The sequence below is a fragment of the Hirundo rustica genome, chromosome 2, assembly GCF_015227805.2.
Source record: "Hirundo rustica isolate bHirRus1 chromosome 2, bHirRus1.pri.v3, whole genome shotgun sequence".
NCBI classification, from domain to species: domain Eukaryota; kingdom Metazoa; phylum Chordata; class Aves; order Passeriformes; family Hirundinidae; genus Hirundo; species Hirundo rustica.
Window position 1 is genome coordinate 67,019,607 of NC_053451.1, and position 19,919 is coordinate 67,039,525.

Sequence of the window (19,919 nt, forward strand, 5' to 3'; positions counted from 1 at the left end):
TAGAAGAAACCTGCTGTGCAAATTACCATGGAAATCACTTGACCATTCTGTTTCTGTAGTTGTTCTCGCTGCATTGGTTGGCACACATTGCACAAAACGGTCATTGTTTACATTAAATTAATATCAGTAGTTTTAATGAGAATCCTTTAACATGTCTAATTGTAAATTGAGTAGTGAAACAGAATAAAGACATTTCTTTAATACCTATATTGTTCAATTGCTTCTTTCAGTTCTGAGGTGCTAAAGAGAATGCACAGAAGTGCTGACTTCTATCAGACTCAAACCTTCCTTAAGGCTACTAACAAGAAATTCTACAATCATTTCTTCACTTTGCAGAAGTATTTATTTTCACCCACAGGACAAAGGTGTAGATATACATGATTTTAAAACTTGTTCTGCATTCATAGTCATAAAAGAGTAGCTTTAAAAAAAATTCTTTATAGATTATTAAAATGTGTATTTAAAAAGTAAACAAAACCTGCTTCTAGCATTTTTTGCCCATAGGGAAAAATATGTAAGTACTTGTGATTTCTTCTTAACTTTGATATCCAGCTATTTTTGTAGCTTCTTTTTCTTTTTCTCTGGTTCATCCTTGCTGCTTGCCTCTGCAGAAAGACTTGTAGGCATATAATTGCCTAATATCTACAGTAAGAAAAGAACAGAAGTCAGAACATTTTTATTCAATTTTTGCTATCCTGGTAAAACTTGAGTTTAGTTGTAGAGACCTTTTACAAACACTGTGTCAACATCAGAAACTTCTGATTTAGATAATCACCTACAAGAGGGTCTACCATCTTAGAATGATCACAGGTACAACACTCACCTGAAATAAAAGCTGGGAAAGGCAAAGACAAGCAGCAGCACACCTCCTGACAAAGCCAGCAGGGTGTTGGCACCCCAACCAGCTGCTTGCATTAGCCTTACTTTGTGTCTGTTTTCAAAGCGTCCCTCAGACTGGAGTCGTGGCTCCACCACTGTTCCTGAGTCATGCCCACACCAGAAGCTCTTGACAAGTTAGAGTCGGTGAGCACAAGCAGAGGGCAGCTCAGCATGTGAATGTACAACAGCACACAACGGCTCTTTTCTACTACAATTTTTATTGTCTACTCCCATTTTTTGAAAGTGCAGGGATTCAACACAGGCTGAGGGGTGAGCAGTTGTGCTGAGAAGGGCTTGAGGGTGCTGGTGGGTGAGAGGCTGGACATGACCCAGCCATGGGCACTCCCAGCCCAGAGAGCCAAACGTGTCCTGGGCTGCATCCAAAGCAGCGTGGGCAGCAGGGCCAGGGAGGGGATTCTGCTCCTCTGCTCTGCCCTGCTGAGAGCCCACCTGCAGTGCTGCATCCAGCTCTGGGGTCCCAGCACAGGAAGGACATGGACCTGCTGGAGAGAGTCCAGAGGAGAGCCACCAAAATGATCAGAGGGCTGAATGAAGCAGCTCTCCTGTGAGGAAAGGCTCATAGAGTTGGGGTTGTTCAGCCTAGAGAAGAGATTCTAGAGAGAGCTTTGAGCAGCCTTCCAGGACCTGTAAGGGGAGCCTACAACAAGGCCAGAGAGGGACTTTTCACAGTGACAGGAAAAGGGGGAAAGGCTTCCCCCCACCCTTACCTGAAAGAGACTAAGTTTAGTTTAGGTAATAGGAAAAAATGCTTTATTCTGAGTGATGAGGCAGTGGAACAGCTTTGGCCAGAGAAGACGTGGATGCTCCATCCCTGGAAGTGTTCAAGGCCAAGGCTGGATGAGGTTTTGCAACCTGATCTCATGAAAGGTGTCCTTGCCTATGGCAGGGGGCTTGGAGCTAAATGATCGTTAAAAGTCCTTGTGACCCGAACCATTCTACAATTCAAGCTCATACAACAGCCTGAAGACCAGGATATATTTACATGTGTTTGGAAGCCTGATTTCTCAAGGAAAAAGGTAATCATGTTTGACTGTATAAACAGAAAGAAGCTCTTGCTTATATTATCCTCTATAAGGGATACTCAATTACTGCAAACATCTGTTTACCAAGAAAGTTACATGTACCTTACTCTAAGAACACAATTTTGTAATGTCATGCAAAATACTTATCAGGCCTAAATGTGAGAGCTAGTGAAAATCCCAGTGTCCCAAATCCACAAAGAAGCTAGAACTGAAAAGTGTTGAGACTAGAGACAGTTATTAGGACATCACAGTTTTTACAACATTATCAAGAGAGAATTTTTATACTGTGGGATTCATAAAACAGAACTGCCATTGACACCCAGCAATTATACAGTGCTCAGCCACAGTTATATTTTAATTCACTGGAGTAAAGAGAAGATCATAAGGAATTTTGGCAGGTTATTAGAGGGACATTTGATTACAGAACTGTGAAATTCAATTCATTACTTCAGCAAATCATCATCATTCCCAACAGTGGAACTATCCTGATGGGCTCAGAAAGGAAGATTAATTTAAAGGGCTCTATTCTTTTCAACACCCAGTGAAAGCAGACCTGTGTTTTATTGAGAGTGGATATGAAGCAATCATTACAAACTGCTGCTAAATTATGTGTTTTCTTCAGGATTAAATTTCAGTTTTACTACATGATGATCTTTTAACATTGACATTACATGGTTCAAAGAACTTTGTGCCTTACCTTGGGTTCTACCAAGACCATCCGCATTTTCTGATGTTGGATGTTGGAATCATCTAACATAATGTCCACTTTAACTTTATCAAATACATGTAATGTTGTGTCTTCCACAGTAAGTGATGGCACCTGAAAGTTCAAATTTTGAACACTCACTACTTGCGACAGCTTGTGTTTTCTATACAAAAAAATATTTTTGCATGAAAATATCACAGTTACATGTAAATAAAAATAACCATAAATTACTGTAATGACTATTCAGTCTTCTAATATGTGGTACATACATTTTTTGCAGTAATTAATCAGATAATCAGATGTCAGTACTATTTATTACAGAAACAGATTCCTGTCAGTACCTACTTATTTAGACTTAAAAAGACTACTGGTTGCATTACTACTAGAGATTAATGAGTTTGCATTTAGAAAAGCCTCTCTTACCCTTCTAAATCTGACTAGAATAGATTTTAGCCATTCTGCTTGCTTACCAAATTAAAAAAAAAAAAGGCATTTAAGAATGAACCTTAAGGATAATGGTAAGAACATACTTCACTGTTGTACTCCAGTTTTGGTGTTGGTTTGTCTTTTTCTTCAAAGAAGACTGTTCCTTCTAACCCATACTTGGGAATCAGAACCACAATCGCATTTTTTCTTACAAATAATATATATGCATCTTCATTTACTACTCCCTTGGTTTTGAAGAACAGCTGTAACAAAAGTAGAACACACAAATAAGAAAAAAGCACGAGAACATTCTCTTCTGATTTACAAATACACTATCTCAGAAAAATAAAACATTCAAATACACATGTATACTTAGTGATAATTGCATAGCATATCCTGAAAGATTTTAAAAAATCACATAAAACATTTATAACATTACTGTAGGATTAAGCATTCATATTTATAAAAGCACAAAACTAAAAGAATCCTCAAGATGCCATTCTGAGTTTTTCAGAATGAGCAAAGTAATGTTTTAAGCTTTTTGTCAAAAGCATCCCTCAGCCTTTATAATTTATGCACTTTGCTTGGTTTTGCCCTAGCAGTGTCCATAGTTCAACATGACATCTCAGAACTACTTACCTGTGTATGGAATGCCACAGAGGCTCTTTGAGCATATTGTGCCATTTTATGTCGGTAATTGAGATTTTTACACATCTCTGCCAGTTTGTGTTTATCTGTGAGTTCTGGGTAAGTCTTGTCTGCTCCTATGGCCACTGCCAAAAGCCGATGGACTATGATATCAGCATACCTGCAGAGGTGAGGTTAAATTCATCCATGACGTATTAAGACATAGTTACTCACAATTAATAAAAAAGTTTCTGAAAATACGTTTGTTTTGGTGAATGTTATAGATTTTTTTGTAATAATGATGGTCTGCTGGAAACTCCCTCTATTAATTTAGCATCCTTCTCTTTTCTGACCGAAGAAGCACTGCAGAGCCAGAATACTGCTATGTTTGCTAAGATAAATTCATTATTGTGCCAGAAAAAGAAACAAAGTTGTATTTTTGGACTAAAGAATGGTCTTTCACCATGGCATTTCAAGCCAACCCTTCTTCCTTTTCCCATGAAATGAGACAAATTTAGTGTAGAATAGTATTTCAATGGCACAGATCTGCAAAGCATAATCACATTTGAACTTCTTGTTAAATAACTTAATAGAACTTGAGCAAGGAACTTTTTAATACATCTGTTAAGAACTAAAATTTATCATTAGGACTCGTAGAAGTTCCACAAATTCTCCCCATATAAATGCACTGGAATTTTAATCCACATCCAAGAAATTTCACTTGAAATGTTTCTAAAGGAGCACAATAACAATTATTTTCTTCAAAACTCAGTGGTCAAAAGAAAAAACTCAGTGGTCAAAAGAAAAAAAACTAATGTACTTTTCATGGTATGGTTTCATTGCACTCTACAGCTGCCAATAGCAAGTTCCCAATTACCAGTGTTTTCATATGGAAAAGAACAATCTCAAAATTTAAACACAGTTTCCATCTTAAAAATGACTGAGTAAACTCTGCCTGTCTCTAGCTAAGACTAATGCTGACTTACCCCAAAGTGCACTTCTATGTCAGACATGTGCATTAGAGATGCATTCCTATTATTTTTGTATCTTTTTTTAAATGTTACTAAACCCTAGGAGCTGTGGACAGTAAACCTGGGAGTGTACGTAAAGATGGACCACCATGTAAGCTACTGCTGCTTCAACTGAAATCTAATGCTGAGCAGAAACTTTTTTTTTTTTTAATGGACAACACCACAATTTCTTCACAAATAAATCACTTATCTCTTTGAAACTTTCTAGTTTCAAAGTACCTTCTAATAGGTGAGGTAAAGTGAGTATAAATAGGTGAGGCTAAACCATAGTGATGAAAATCATTATCCATTCCCGAACAGAAATAAACAGCTTGCATCATGCAGCGAGTGGTCAAAATTCGCAGCAGTGTGTTTAGGTAGGGGAATGTAGGAGATTCAGCTTTGTCTAATGATTCAGCTAAAGCCTTTGCTGAATCTGTCTTAATAACCAAATTCTGAAAGGAGAGAAGAAAAGAAACAAAAAAAGTCAGGTATTACTAGCAAATATCAAGAATATAAGCAGATATGTAACAGTTACATCTAGGATAATCATAGCAACTGGCACAGGTCTAACACCTGATAACATGATGGAATGCTACTGCTACAAAAGCAAACAAACAAACAAAATCCATCCATGCACATGTCACTCCCTCATTATTACTAGTGCTCTTTGCAAAAAAACAAAATGCTGAGTCAGCAGCCTAGGAATTCAGAAAAGACACCCACTCTGAACTAAGAATATGCCAATATTAACAAGGTTTCATTTCCTTTGGTTTGAGTTTTCTATACCTTTATTAAATCACAAAAAATGTAAAAACAAACCCCAAAACCTATGTATTTATGCCACACAAAGATTCTCATCCAAACACAAGGTAAGTAATTGACTTCATGGTATTTCCTCTGCAAAATTATTATAATACTTGGAAATACTTGGAAAAGTGAAATGTAAAACTAGTACTGTGTATGACATTTTTTTTTTCCACTTGCCAGTGTTCCCTGATAAAAATTCAGGTAGTGTGAAAATACATAATGCATTTTTGATTTCCAGAAACACAAGGCGAATTTCATCACATGATCAGCTGAATGCTCTTTCCATCACATACAGCACTGACAATAAAGTATGATCCAGAGATGAAATTATGCCTGCATTATGGTAAGATAATTGCATTTTTGTTAAAAAATTATAAATATAACATATTAATACCTAATTGTGATGGTTGTGTCAAAAGTAGTAAAAAAGCATGTTTGCATATGCACAGGAATTTAGCTGTCCAAATAAAACAGTACTTTAAAAATAATTTTCAGAACACAGATCAAATCACTATCATTACTTCAGTTTTATAGCAGTGGAAAAGTAAAAGGGCTAGGTTTAGGCTTGATAATTTATGTCACACTGAGAGAATCTGGGAGTTTCTCTCTCAACCTTAAGAAACAAAGGGGGTAGGGAAAGAGTTGAATGAAAAGGAAATGTGAATGTACATCACAGTAACTACAAAATTACAACTTTAGCTCAAATAAAAGATCCTAAAACTGGAAAAGTAATTTTTTATGTCCAGACTCATTAATTAAATTAGACTTGTTTCAGGCTAAATAAAACTCTAGCTGATCTATGGAGAAGATGGAAACTATAAACACGTTGTCTTCCTGACTTTAAGTGAGACGTGCTATTTGATGTGACTGATCAATTTTTAAGTACATTAATAATGTATGTGATCCAAAGCCAAAAATTGCCTCAAAAATCGTATGTGAGTTGGAGAGGAAAAACATTCACAGCTCTCAAGAGCTACAATGCAAGACTTAAAGAGAGGGGTATGTTTTCTTTACCTAAGAAAGGTTTTAGAAAGCTCGAGATTCTTTCTTTCACCTAGAGGTACAATTATCCTGCTAAAAATACCAGGGATTTCAAAGTGTAGCTGATAAAATTTTAAAATACTGCTATCCAGCCCTTATTCCTAGTTAAGGGGCCAACCAGAGGGAAAATACAGCTTTTCATAATTAATTCACTCAATTAGCATGGTAAAGACTTGCCTTGGACTTTGCAGCCTTCACAAGGATGTCATAATTTGATGGGGGAGGAGCAGGATGTTTCCGGAGCAAGGAAAACTCTGGGAACTCATCATAAATTTTTTGTGCTACAGAAATATTGGCAAGCAACATGAACTCTTCAACCATGGAATTTGTCTCTCTATCAAAGTAAATATTTTATTATTAGAAAAGCATTAGACATTTACTTTGAGCGCCTAAAGAAGAAACATTCTACATCCTAACAATGTTATATAATATTAACTAGTGGTTTTGAACATTTACACAAGTGGGCATAAACAATGCTTATTAAGCTCCAAATACTGAGTCAGAAGAAAAAGAACCCTGAAATATTCTAAACCATCAAATTAAAGAAAAATGCTCATTAAAATGCCTGAAAAGGCCAACAGATAAACATCTTGACTTCTTCCTAAGAAGTTCACATATGAAGCATACAGTTCAAGACTCTCTAATTAATACTGCAGTAAAACAGAGGAATTCTCTTTTTAAGGATCAGCTTGACCAAAGAATTTGTGGATGTTCTACCACTGGAAGTGTTCAATCTCAGGCTGGATGGGGCTTTACGCTACCTTGGCCAGTGGAAAGTGTAAGGGCCCATAGCAGGGGGGTTAGAACTGGGAAGGCTTTCAAGGTCCCTTCCACCTCAAGCCATCCTCTAATTCTATGACTGTCCTGCACTATTACAGGAACTTTGCACACTATTAACTAAATGTTACTAATTAAACATGTCTTTAATTCCATCCCTATCCTGAATTAACTAATAAATAAAACGCATACTTGAGCTCCTTAGTCTGCAGATCAATAGGATCATGAGTTTCACTGTCCATGTGGAAACGAACTTCTGGCGACGCAAGTGTCAAGGCTCTGCAAGACAGTAAGCGGTATTCAGAAAATGACAGTAAAGCAGACAGAGCAGCTGAGCTGCAAGCCTGTAACATCATCTGGGGCTACCTTGACACTATAATTTAAAATCAGAAGAAATTAAAAATAAAGTTGTGGAATTAATGTTCAAATTTGCAGGAAATGTTATGCAAATACACACTGCAGGAGCTCCTAAAATTTCAAATGCTACTCCTCTAGTTGTGCTTTTATGACTCTGTGAGATCTATATTGATTAATCTCCTGCAGAAAAAGTTAATATCCCAAGTTTATGTATTTTGGGAAAGAAGGATAAGCATTCTTAATGCAAATCAAAATGGCAAAATACTTCTCTTTGACAAGATTTTCACTAGAAAAATGGACACAGAACCATAACATATTTTGTCAGCAAGAACAGTCAGAAAAAAAGGTGGGGGAAAAGGTAACTGCATGGCTTACCCATTATCAATTCTTTTCCTCTTCAGAATTTTTGCTAATTTGTTTAGTTCACGTAGGCTGGTAGTAATATCATCATTCATAGCTGCTGAATCGATTCTCATCTGTGCTTCAGCATATGTAAGAGAAGCCTTGAAGAGAATAAAAAAAGCAGACATCATGATACATAACTGAACACTCTAAAAATTTACCCCCATAGTTGTTGTGTCTGGCAGAATGTGCAGCTTGCTGTCCTAACTTGCTTCACAACAATACAAAGCTTCACGTTCAATACCTAAATGCCTGTTATTCACAAAGAACAGTGGACAAATGAGAACAGATCTATGCAAGATATTAAGATATACCAGGCATTTTCAGTGGTTTTTTGGTTTTTTTTTTGCTGATCACATGTTTTATACACTGGAAGCCAAATTTTCAGAACATCTACAGAATCCACTGAATTTAACTGATTAGCTGGTACTTATCAGCCATGCCCTATATGCATCACGCACACAGTAACTGCACACATAAACAGTGCAGCCTGAGAGGCTGAGAACACAGAAGAATCAAACATTTTCTTTATTCTTAGTATTTCAGGACCATTTTCTAATTCTAATTAGAATAAAATATAAATAACAATTAGAAAGAAAACTTAAGTCTATTGATCACTTTTTTATAATACCGTTTACAGCTTTTTATTTCATATAACATTTACATGACTTACCTTGGAATTGATAATACTCTTTGTAAATCTGGTTTTTAGAATTTCAGCCTTATGGTTCATTTCCCATATACATGAAAATGCAAGCCTACAAGAGAAAGAGAGAGAGATAAGGAGGGGAACATCTGCTAAAATACATAAACAACTGTAGTTTCATGCCAGGATCAAAGTAGGGATCATATACATATACCTGTCCACATTAGATCTCAGAGAGCATAAGTTGGAACTAAGTAGCTCTGGAACCATATCGATCCTCTGAAAAGTAAAGAACAAAAAAATATACTTCATATATAAGTATTTTAACTTTCTGATTTTTAATATAATAAAAGCTTGGAGGTTTGTTGTTGTTTGGTTTTGTTTGTTTTTTTTGTTTTGGCCAGGAAAGCTCAGATTACTGAAAGAAAAGTAAGCCAGTTTAAGAAAATTCATTTCAAGATTCATTTTAGTTATCATCTTTCTAGCAACAGTGATTTCTGAAAAGAAATCATGGTCTGGAAGAAATAATCAGGACTGAGTCTACAGTGTTAATGAATGCAAATAATAGGAACCTTCAGAGATTTAGCAATCACAAAAAAAAAAAATCAAAAACCAATGGAAAAGGCAAAACCAGGACACTTCTGCATTTTTAGACTGGAATGTAAACAGTATTCTAGTTTCAGAACCACATGCTAATAATGCTTCAAAAACCAGAGTTGAATGGGGTATTGTCCAGATAGTGGCTTTTAAAAGATAAAAGAGAAATTAAATTTGTCTTAGACAAATTGTCTATTTTTTTTTCTCCTTAGTTCAGAAAGTAGAAAACAATTTAAGAGGAAAGCAATGAAAATCCAACTACTTAATCATACAAGAAGCAATTACTTTTTCACACAGATACACTGTCGTTCCTCTTTTTACTGACTCCTCATCCAAAGCATTTCCTGGGCGAATAAAATGACTGACATCTGCAATGTGTACACCAACCTAAAAAACAGGCATCACGTTATACACCTCATGAAACAGAAACAGTTCTCAAAGTGAAAAAAATTTTCCCACATTTCTACAAACCAATTTATATAGCCCCAATTCCTTTCAGCACCTCCTGTATTTCATAATAAGTATAGTTAAAACCTATCATACTGATATTAAAAAAGTGAACAGTTGCAGCAATGATTCAAAAAAAGGGCATTTGTACATTTAGGGGAAAGTTATATTCACAACCAATGCAACTTTTCTTTGAGGGTCCAAATAACCTCTTTAATATTCTTCAAGACTAAAGAAAATTTGGTTTTGCTTTTCTGGACCTTCCATTCTAGCAACACTGCTATTACAATTCCAAATTAATTTCTAAAGAAGACAATCTCACTGAATCAGATATAAGGGAGTAGAGAGCTGGTGTTAAGCCTGTAGCTTTTTACTCCCTTTTTAAAAAATAAAATAGTAACTACACAGGCATTACAGCAGTAGCTTAGCTCTTTTTTGTGTTTGTTTTTTTTTTTCCCATAGTTCTTGTCCTAGTTGTAAATATCCTTGTAAATACTTAGCTAAAGCAGTAAATAAATTTTATGGTAAATTCTCGTGCCAAATGAAGATAAAGCAGGTTGAATTTAGAAGACATTAAATTCCCACTTTTGACACTGATACGATGCGAAATAAACTCCCTTTTTTATTACCATCTTGCAGCTGTGCAAACACCATTTATTTATAGGAGATCTGGAGCTTTGCATGTGTCATTTACCAGTACTGCACCGTTTGTAAAATAAAGAAAGAAGTAAGTAAATAAATTACTAGATTGATACAATACCTCTAGATTTCCATTTCCTATTTCTCTACAATGTAATGCATCATCAATATCTGTACAACCAGGAGGATCAACACTACAGACATTCAGATGCCTTAAGTCCTCCCGGTGTTTCATATCCTGAAATTTAAAAGAAACAAAAAATTGTTTTCAAGAACACCTTCCTTTTTCAAGAAAAAAATGACCATTTGAGAAAGGCACACTATGTAAGATTTTCCCCAGCAACCAAGTATTTTCAGAATGTTTATTTTGTTTTGGGAGGTTTGTTTGTTTGTTTGATGACAAGATCAAAACAGGTATGCAGAAACTACAATGACAGAAAAAATAATACAGCATATAAAGTACTAATTTTTTTTTGTTTGTTTTAAAGAAATGAGGAGAGAATCAGAACACAACCATAGTTTCATCATTATCTTAGAATTAACAGGATGAGGAATTGATATTTTTTTCAGAGAAATTTTGACTGATGTCCTGCTGAATGACTTGTCTTGGATATGACTGCTCTCAAGTCTAGCTTTCTAAGGCTTAGATGACGCGATAATTGAAAGGAACTGCACAGTTTGCAAGTATCCATCCTTGCAAAATAGCCATCTCTCTCCTTTGCAAAAAACCTTCTTTTATATTTTTATTCTTTAACAAAACCTGCAGTATCATCTTTACCTTAAAACATTCATCCCCAACAAATGCAGTTTTAGCTAAAATACAAAAACTTGAAGAGGTCTTGTTTCCATAGGAAATCCAGCTTAAAAGTTCCCACTAAGACATAACAGTCCTGGACATTTCTTGTCTATTTCTGGTGCATTGGGATATTCAAGAACGTCACAGTTTGCATTGAAGGGGAAGGCACAGTAATTGCTACAATAATTTACAAGTTATTACCTCTTCTGTAATGCTCCACGGCATTTTTGGTAGAAAACTAAGGACAGCCTGGGAAAAAGCCTGGTGAGGGACATCATGTTCAAGCAGAAGAACTTCTGTCTCAGTCTCTTTGTCTCCAGCACTTCCCAAATTCTTTACAAAATGACCCTGAGGAAAAATATAGGTACATACACACATACATATCAAGCCAATGCCATTTGTCCAAAAATAAGTACTTAAGAACATTAACCCTTAGGTTATTCTTGAATTAAACTACACAGTATAAGTAATATTTTTTAATTTGGTTAACTTTCTGATCTTTAAGAGAAATTTATTTTTAAACTTTTATTTAATTCAGTAAATCTGAACTGAGTCCACCCAGACTCTTTTCTTAGAATGGCTCTAAATTCTCCACAATTATGGCTCCAAAATTTATAAACATGAAATAATTTTTGCAGTAAGGAAAAACTACTGCTGCAAAAGCAGCAGAACTAATACACTCTCATTTCTCTATGGGTTTGTCTGGTGTCACACATCTCACACCTCAATACCACATCAACTCTGCCTTCTTCTTCACACTTCACTTCTTCACAAAACGCTGTCTCTGTCTTTATGCTTCTTCCATATACTCCACGTTCCCTTTATTTCTGTAAACTAGCAGGAGACACGCGTGCTCTGCTTCAATCCAACCTGTGCATTTCCACATGAGCAATGGAAGACTCTTTGAAACCTGGCTAGTGTTCAGTACAGATGGAAGGCAGTGGCCTCAGTTTCTCATACAGCCTCCGTTATTTATGCTGAGCTTTTAACTACTTTTACCCTACTGGCAATTTGATTGCATTGGGTGCATTTGTCAAGTATCTGCTAGAACAGTGATTGATTGGTATGTGTGAATGAGCAAAATCAGAGCAAAAGATTTGCATTTCTAGGGACCCAGACTAACGTCCCTGCTTAATCTACACAAAGTACCTTAAGCAGCACATGTACATTCACTGCCGAACTGGATGAGTAAGTTTTTAAGTATGATAACCCCACAGCTGGTGGTAAGTGCACATTCAATCATTCAGGGACTTCCTTAATTTGCACCATCAAACAGCACTCAAAGAATTTAAACCTCATCTCAGCACTGTTTGCAGTTACTTAGTGTTGCAGATAATAAATATTCTACCTAAGAAACAAAAAACCAGATAGTTGAAAGTTCAGAAGAAAATGCCTACACTTACATTAGGATACCTGGAATTCCTGGGCCAACCATCAATAGCAACAATTATTCTTTGCCCTTCCAATGTATCTGCTTGTCTGGTTTCTATTCGAATGCGAGGAATTCTGCGATCAGCTGGTGTAAATAAATGTCGCCTTGCCTACCAAAAACCAGAAAAAGGAACAGCTAACTTCCAAATAAAGGAAAAAAACCCAACCCTTCACTTAGAATAAGTGGATTATTTCCTCACCTCTTTGATCTGTGACTTGGAAAGCATCCCACAATACGGCCGCCAGTTTCGTTTTATAATGCCCACTACCCTTCCCGTAGGCCGCAGTATGTCCTTGTTAACAGAAGTCTTCAGCTGGCAGAACACAGATTAAAAACAAAAAAGGTTGAACTCATGCTTGACTACCGTGGGTAACTTAAAACTTAGTAGCAACATTTTGTAACTCATTATAAGGACATAAATTCTATTGACTTCATAAATAGAATCTCCTGTGCCTCCCTGTGCTTTGCATGACTTTTAATATTTGCAGTACGTGACACAACTGAAATCACATCAGTATGTGATGCGACTTAGCAGAAACAGTGGGAGAAGCAACATTCTGCAGGTTTTTTTCTGCTGTTCTTTGCTGTTCTTCATTTTTCTGAAAGGATGTCCATTAAGAAAACCCAAACAAATAACATTTTCCATGTCATTTTACAATCTATTATTTTAATTTTTTGGAGTCCTTTTACGCTGCCTGAAAATTCTCCAGTAATTCTCCACATAATTATTAAGAAACATTCCTATGAAATTCAGTGGAAAGATAATTTCTGAAGAAATTATCTTCTTGTACAGGGCATACATGCATGTGTACTGCATGCACATTAAGTAGAATTACTGCAAGACCCAAAAATACTTTACAACAGGTTCCAAATGCATGTATTGCCTATAAAAGGTGACTCTTAGCACGATGCAACACCTACTCTAACAAATCCTCATCTGCACATCAGTAAATACAGAATTACATTCTTACATGACTACCATTCATTAACTTTGAGATTCATTAAGCTTAATAAAGTATGTGGGAATTTCTAGCAAAGACTTATTGAAAATGATCCATTTTAGCCACCATCATGTATTTAACACAACTGTAGAACTATGATTAAGTTTTATAATTTCTGTATTCTGTATTTTATAAAGAGGATATATAAATCTAAAGCCTAACACTGTCAGGGCACCAGAGATTACATCTCCTTTGTAACACCACAGTTTAGTAAAATTATTTCTTTCACACAATGTTTTCTTTCTCCTCTTCATTTTCAATGTCCTCTTCATTCTGGCCATCGTCTTGCAAGACCACTGAGGATGGTGCCACCCATTCATCTTTTGCCAACAGCTCCACGGCTACAACATCTTCATGAATTGCTCGGTTTAAATTTTTCAGTCCCTGGACAATTATCTGGATTTTTTTTAGAAAACAAAATGGAAATGCAAATATTTATGATGATGAAAACAGAAGACCCAAATCTAGAGCAGTGTAACAGTAAACATGTATGATAGACTCGACGTTCCAAAGAACATTTTAAAGTATGCTTGTGATGCCCTTTTTTTCTCTGCTGAGGTTTCTTACAGTACAGGTGATCTTATTTCAAGATTCCAATTGCTTCTCCAAGAAATATGTTTTCCCCCTGATTTTTCTTTTTTTCTGCGTGTGTTTTTGTTTTTGTTTTGTTTTTTTGTTTTGTTTTTTTGTGTGTGTGTGGTGGATTTTGTTGTGTTTTTAAATTAGGTCAGAAAATCTAATTTTTGCAGGATAGATGATTCCACATTTTACTGAGAAAGAGGAAGAGAGACAAGAGAAGTACCTCCAGCTGCCACAAATAGGGAGGGAGCAGACAACTGACATTGCTTTAAACAGCATCTGTACAACTGCACCAACTGAGAATCCAGCAGGCAGATAGATGGATTACCTGCTGAGTGGGAAACAGCCCATCTACCCCTCACCAGGCAGGAAAATAGAAGGGGGAAACAAAGCAGGAGAACCCCACAAGGGCTCATGACTGGCTTTTTTCTGAAAATCCCCCTACACACTTGTTCCTTTGTCTTTCACCATGTATTTCAAAGTGATTTTTAAAACTGTTTAGAGGTCAACTGAAAAACTTAACAACCAAGATTCGTCTTTATTTTACCAATTACTTTATGAAACTGTAATTATAAATACATTATTCTTTTTTCAAAAAGAGCATAGTCAGCATTTCAGCAGTCTATATCCATAAAACTAAAAACTGAAAACATCAGCACAAAGACATCAGAAAAAAAAGACAAGCAAAAAACTACTAATATGCTCCATTTTAACATGTGTCACCACAAAAGAATTAAGTTCTAAGTCATTACTAAGGCTAGTTAAAGTTTACAGCATGGAGGTAAAATTAAAACTCACCTCTTTGTTTTCTTCAGCATCTCCATGAACCCATACTGTAGCTTCAAGATAATTCTCTCTATTTGCCCTGTAAGTTCCTTGAAGGTAAATACCAGTTTTTATTCCTTGTTGCAATTTGCTAAGAGGAATATGTTCTGGGAATATTGTTTTTCCACCTTCTATTTCTTTCTTTAGGAAAAAAATAAAAATAGGAGAGGAAATTTTCAGTATTTCATATTCATGTTAATGTCAAAACTGAGGAACATGACACACTCAAGGTAACTCCCTAATTGTAACTGTGTAGTTACGAATATGCACGATAATGAAAAACTGTTATTAAGCAGTACTTTTACTAATGAACCATCAAAAGCATAAAAATATGGCCATTCTAGGAACTTCTCCTGTTTTCCTGCAGTTACTTAAAAACATACTGCACAATTTTATGTTGATTTGGATATAGTGACTAAAGAGATACTTAACAAAGAATATATTAGTGTAGTAGAGTATGGCAGACAGTATATATACTGTAAGCTATAGGAAACATACATATACATTATAATGAAAATACATTACTGTGAGCAGTCAGACAATTGCTTACACCTGAATGATCTACAGTTAACTACTGAGAATACCTGAGCCCTCCACTTTCTTCCCCCTCTTGCACAGACCTCTATTTTGTTAAAACTAACTCTGATGAAATTAACTTTCCCATTTTTTTGGTGAGTGTTCAGCTACATCAGTTGCATGTAAACATGTAAATCTTGATTCTGATAAAACACAAGGAAGTAGAAGAGCATGTAGCTCATCTTTCAAGCTGCAGCCTGCATTTATGTCAACTTATCACCAAGTAAAAATGCTTTTGATCAATAACTTAATTTTTCCAGCAGACATGAAACAAATATCTAAATGATTTGCAATATATTTTGTTTTCATTTTGTTCCAATTGTTGCTCATTTATACACTTTATTTAACCAACGGTTATTATTCTCATTTTCACAACAAGTATCTAAAGCAACTGGCTTTTTACAGATAACAAGATACATACTAACTGGCATATATGTAGAACTGAAAACAGCTGTAATATTTCATTTTTACTTTTCAGTTGTCAAAAAGTTAAATTGCCAAAATGGTAATAAGGTCTGGACTCTTGTATACTAAACTGATGGCAGTACCCTGACACACAGGATGCAATACTGTACTGCAACCCATTTGGAATCAATTTATTTTATAAAAAGAAAATAAACACATACCCCTTCATCAGACACACAAGCAAGACGATCTACAAGCTCAGGATTAGCTGTCAAGCTTTTTATATACTCCTCACCTACAAAAGCACATACATAAATATTTATACAAGAGATGCATGGGATTTAGGTATAAAGTGACTGCTCAGTTTATTTGAGCAATAAATTAAACACACATACTACTTCACTTACATGTATAAGCAGTTATTCCTTCCTCCAGAGCTTTCTCCTTATTGGTTCTGTCATTTGTTAAAAAGATAACCTGAATCTTTTCCTCATCCTCCGTCTTCTTCAAGTGTTCATTGTACCATTTCACTGCTACCCGAATGGCTCTGTCATTGCGGTCGTTAGAAGTTTCTCCCCGCTTTTGCTCTATGTATGTTTCTCTAAATAAATTTTAAAAGCAAAGGGGGGTGTTTGACAAACCAAAACAATTCCCAGCATCTATCTATACTTAAAATTTTCAGACAAACAAGATCAAGGCTGTCAGGCCAAAAGAATCATTACTGTACCCATTTTTATAACATGTAACATTAGGCTACTGAAGGGCCTGGAGACACGAATGACAATTGAAGAGGTTTGCATTCAAGCTGTTAAAACTATGGATTCAAGATTCCTAGAGCTATGATACAGCAGTATTGGAAACTAATTGTGAGCAAAAATAAAGGCAAATTAATTGCATCTCCATTTCTTAAAGCTTTCTGTCACTAACTTAATGGATTTTTGAATTCTGCTAGACTAAGCTGATGATATTGATAAAGCATTGGAATATGTTTAAAAGGGACACTAAAATGGAAAATCAATACCTTTTTGCTCAAGATAACAATGCTGTCTGTAAAGCTTATTCAATATTCTAACCCCCTTTTCATAACATATATAGATTTATACTAACTATAAACAGAAAGCTCCTAGAACACCAACTACTTCCCAACTGGATTCCTTAGAAATATACAGTTCAAAGACACCAGTCTAATTTTTCCTCCAGTCCACACATTCCAGTTTTGCTTCCCACTTTCTTTTACTGGATATCAGAACAACTTTGTTATATCCATTCCACCCCTTACCTGTGATGCTCATTGGTGAAAGAATAGAAATGTTTTTCTGGGTTTTGAATCATGTCCCTAATTCGCTTGTACACTGGTGCACTCCGATTCCTGACTTCCTGTAGGACTGTCTGCAGCACAATGACATTCTTAATAACAGGATCTTCAAGGATATCAATCTGAGGAACCAAATGGAAATGAATCAAAGTTGCTATTTCATTCTATCCAATAACAGGACTTGAAATATTTCCTAGGCTAATACATGAAAAGGTAACATGAATAATGAGTGGCACTCCTTCAGCCTTTTTCTCTCACCACCAGGAAAACTGAACAGCATGTTAAGTTGCTTTCTCTTCCTTGTGAGAAAAAAAGTCAAATAGGATTTTCCAGCCTCTCTGTGACCTGAAGATAAGGACTTATTCTGACTTCCAACAAATTCACCCCCAGTGTGCAGAAGATTCCAAACAAATCTGAGTGTACACTACAAATTTAGCTTACATCGAATGGGTTCCTATTAAATTTCCCCTCAGTAAACAAAATGCAACTATGCATAATCTGACAGAAATCTGACTTAATTTACAGGCTGTCTGCCTTTGTGAAGAATACAAGCCATAAAATGGTACCCAACTACTCTTATACAGCTGATGTGCCTATGTATGTGTAGGCTTGAGTTCTCCAGAAACAAACCCACTGTTAAACTGAAATTTAAATTTCCTTGGAGTCAAATCAGTAGGCATTCTGTGAGCTGCTCTTTGCTTCTGAAAGACCTTTTCCTTTTTTAAGGAATTTTGTTACATTTTTAGCACTTTTCTTTGCCAATTCCTGACATCAAGACAGAGAAATATTCACTAGAAATCTATGAAACATGTTGGGAGAAAAAGATGGGAGCTTCACTTCCTAACCTTATGGCAATTAACTGTGCAAAACCAGCTGCAAAATGAGAAAGCAGTAAGGCTCTAGAGGGCATAGCTAAAAGAATGAAAAGCAATACCAGACCAAGCTCCTGTGAACCTGATGTTATCATGACCTGAAAGATTAAGAGACATGTTCATAGGGGAAGAAATCCAGCATTATTCTATGTATAAGCTGAAGCACCAGGCCACGTCTTATTGTGGCAAAACTCTTTCAGTTTCTAGTCAAAACCTTTCCCTACCACTACTAAGACTTCCTAATCCCTACTTCTCCAGTTCATGTCAGCACACCCTGGCACATTCTCAGAGCATTCTATAGGACACACATACATATTTTACCAACAGACACCAAGTAGTCTGTTTGTAAGAGGCTGAAAACATCCCTTGACCCGCTGTTTTGGGACAAAGATCCTTACAACTTTTGGGATGTCTGCTAAAACACACAAGTGTTGTGCCGCTCTCCAGAATACTTACTCCATGTTAGGATTCATGAAATTAGTTACAGTCTCCAATGTGTGCACAGGGCAGTTCTACCTTCTACGAAGGTATTCAAAAACAATGAAAGAAAATAATTAAACAACAGGCTTGGGAATTCCTCCCAGCCTCAAAGTCTGCTGTGTGCCCCATTCAGACTCAAACCTTTGCACAGCTATTGATGGGCTGCAGAGAAAAATTGCCCTTGTACTTCCAGAGTTGTACATGGGATTATTTTGCACCTTCTATTTGTTACATGAAATCAACATCACAGTATAAAGAACCTAAATCTACACTCTGAAAAACAGAAGAGGCATTTAGAAAAATTCAGCAACCACAGAAGATCCAAAAATTCAGTGAGGACTTGAAGATCCCAATTGCTACTTTAGAGTCCACCAACAACTTCCGCTTGAATTTTCACACCTGTATCAGATCACAACAAACAAACAAACTAACTAACTAACTAACTAACTAACTAACTAACTAATTACTGTTCTTTATTCCTACGAATCAGGCAGAAAGAAAACCCCACAAAAACCAAACCCAACGAAACAACAACAACAACAAAAGAAAACCACAAAACAAACAAGACAGCCCCCCCCAAAAACAAACAAACAAAAAAAACCCCAAAAAACACCACACACACTCTCCCCCATAAAACTAGAACACAGTCAAAGACCAGACCCGGCTCTCTAATGCTGCCGCCTTCTCCTCAGGAGCTGGCAGGGAAAGACAAGTGTACCCAGGCAGGGATCAAGCAGCCACAGGAAGCACGGGAGGAGCCAAGCCTGCAGCGCGCTGCCAAACGCGCCTCTCCAGCGCGACGCCGGAACCCACACGGAAACCTATACCCACAGGGATTTAACAAGGGCGGCGCAGGGAAGGCTCGAGCCTCCACGTGGAGCGGGCCTAGAAAAAGGCAGCGGCGGGCCCTCCCCAGAGCTGAGGCGGCCACACCATCCGTCCCCTCCCTCCCGGAGGCGCTCACCTGGTGCAGGAGCAGGTTGGTGTCGGGCAGGAGGAAGTGCGGCCCGGGGCAGAGGCTGCTGGCGGGGCCGCTGGGCCGCGCCTCCAGCCCGGGCGCGCTCCCGTTGGCGGCGCCGGGCGCGGGCGCGGCGGGGGGGCAGAGGCGGCACGCGGCGGCGCCGCACGCGATGTCGTCGCGCAGGTAATGCTCGCGCACCACCTTCACCACCGCGCCCGCCCGCGTGCGCTTCACGAACGTCCGCGAGGTCAGCATGGCGCGGGAGGCGGC

At 37.0% G+C, this 19,919-nt stretch overlaps 2 protein-coding genes across 5 annotated transcripts in view; one reads left to right on the forward strand and one right to left on the reverse strand.

The window, feature by feature from the left end:
- Positions 1-87: 87 nt before the first annotated feature.
- On the reverse strand, positions 88-19,904 carry DIS3 (DIS3 homolog, exosome endoribonuclease and 3'-5' exoribonuclease). Of its 2 annotated transcripts, none has more exons than XM_040090272.2 (21): positions 19,653-19,904; positions 17,301-17,458; positions 16,429-16,622; positions 16,243-16,316; positions 15,014-15,181; positions 13,868-14,032; positions 12,835-12,948; positions 12,607-12,744; positions 11,405-11,551; positions 10,529-10,645; positions 9,607-9,708; positions 8,939-9,003; positions 8,752-8,836; positions 8,052-8,179; positions 7,512-7,598; positions 6,720-6,876; positions 4,932-5,146; positions 3,694-3,862; positions 3,159-3,317; positions 2,620-2,742; positions 88-642 (listed from the first exon to the last, which is right to left on the reverse strand). In XM_040090272.2, the coding sequence occupies exons 1-21, from the start codon at positions 19,902-19,904 to the stop codon at positions 553-555; spliced, it is 2,907 nt and encodes a 968-aa protein (XP_039946206.1). In that variant the 3' UTR covers positions 88-552. The 2 variants fall into 2 exon arrangements, with proteins under 2 accessions (XP_039946206.1, XP_039946216.1); XM_040090282.2 differs by lacking the exon at positions 19,653-19,904 and adding an exon at positions 19,349-19,485 and having other exon boundaries at positions 110-642.
- Positions 19,373-19,919, forward strand: part of PIBF1 (progesterone immunomodulatory binding factor 1) — a 106,826-nt gene continuing 106,279 nt past the window's right edge. For 2 of the 3 annotated variants that reach the window (XM_040090293.2, XM_040090320.2), the window contains exon 1: positions 19,373-19,667. The gene's annotated coding sequence lies outside the window, so the exon portion shown is untranslated. The remainder of the gene's footprint in view (positions 19,668-19,919) is intronic. The other variant, XM_040090338.2, reaches the window with a different exon arrangement.

Excerpts from the sequence above, each read along its gene's own strand:
- DIS3 (XM_040090272.2), bottom strand. The coding sequence starts at position 19,904 with ATGCTGACCTCGCGGACGTTCGTGAAGCGCACGCGGGCGGGCGCGGTG. Across the intron at positions 6,877-7,511 it reads CTGCAGACTAAGGAGCTCAA|AGAGACAAATTCCATGGTTG; the intron begins GTATGCGTTTTA and ends TTACTTTGATAG. Across the intron at positions 643-2,619 it reads TGGTCTTGGTAGAACCCAAG|ATATTAGGCAATTATATGCC; the intron begins GTAAGGCACAAA and ends TTCTTACTGTAG.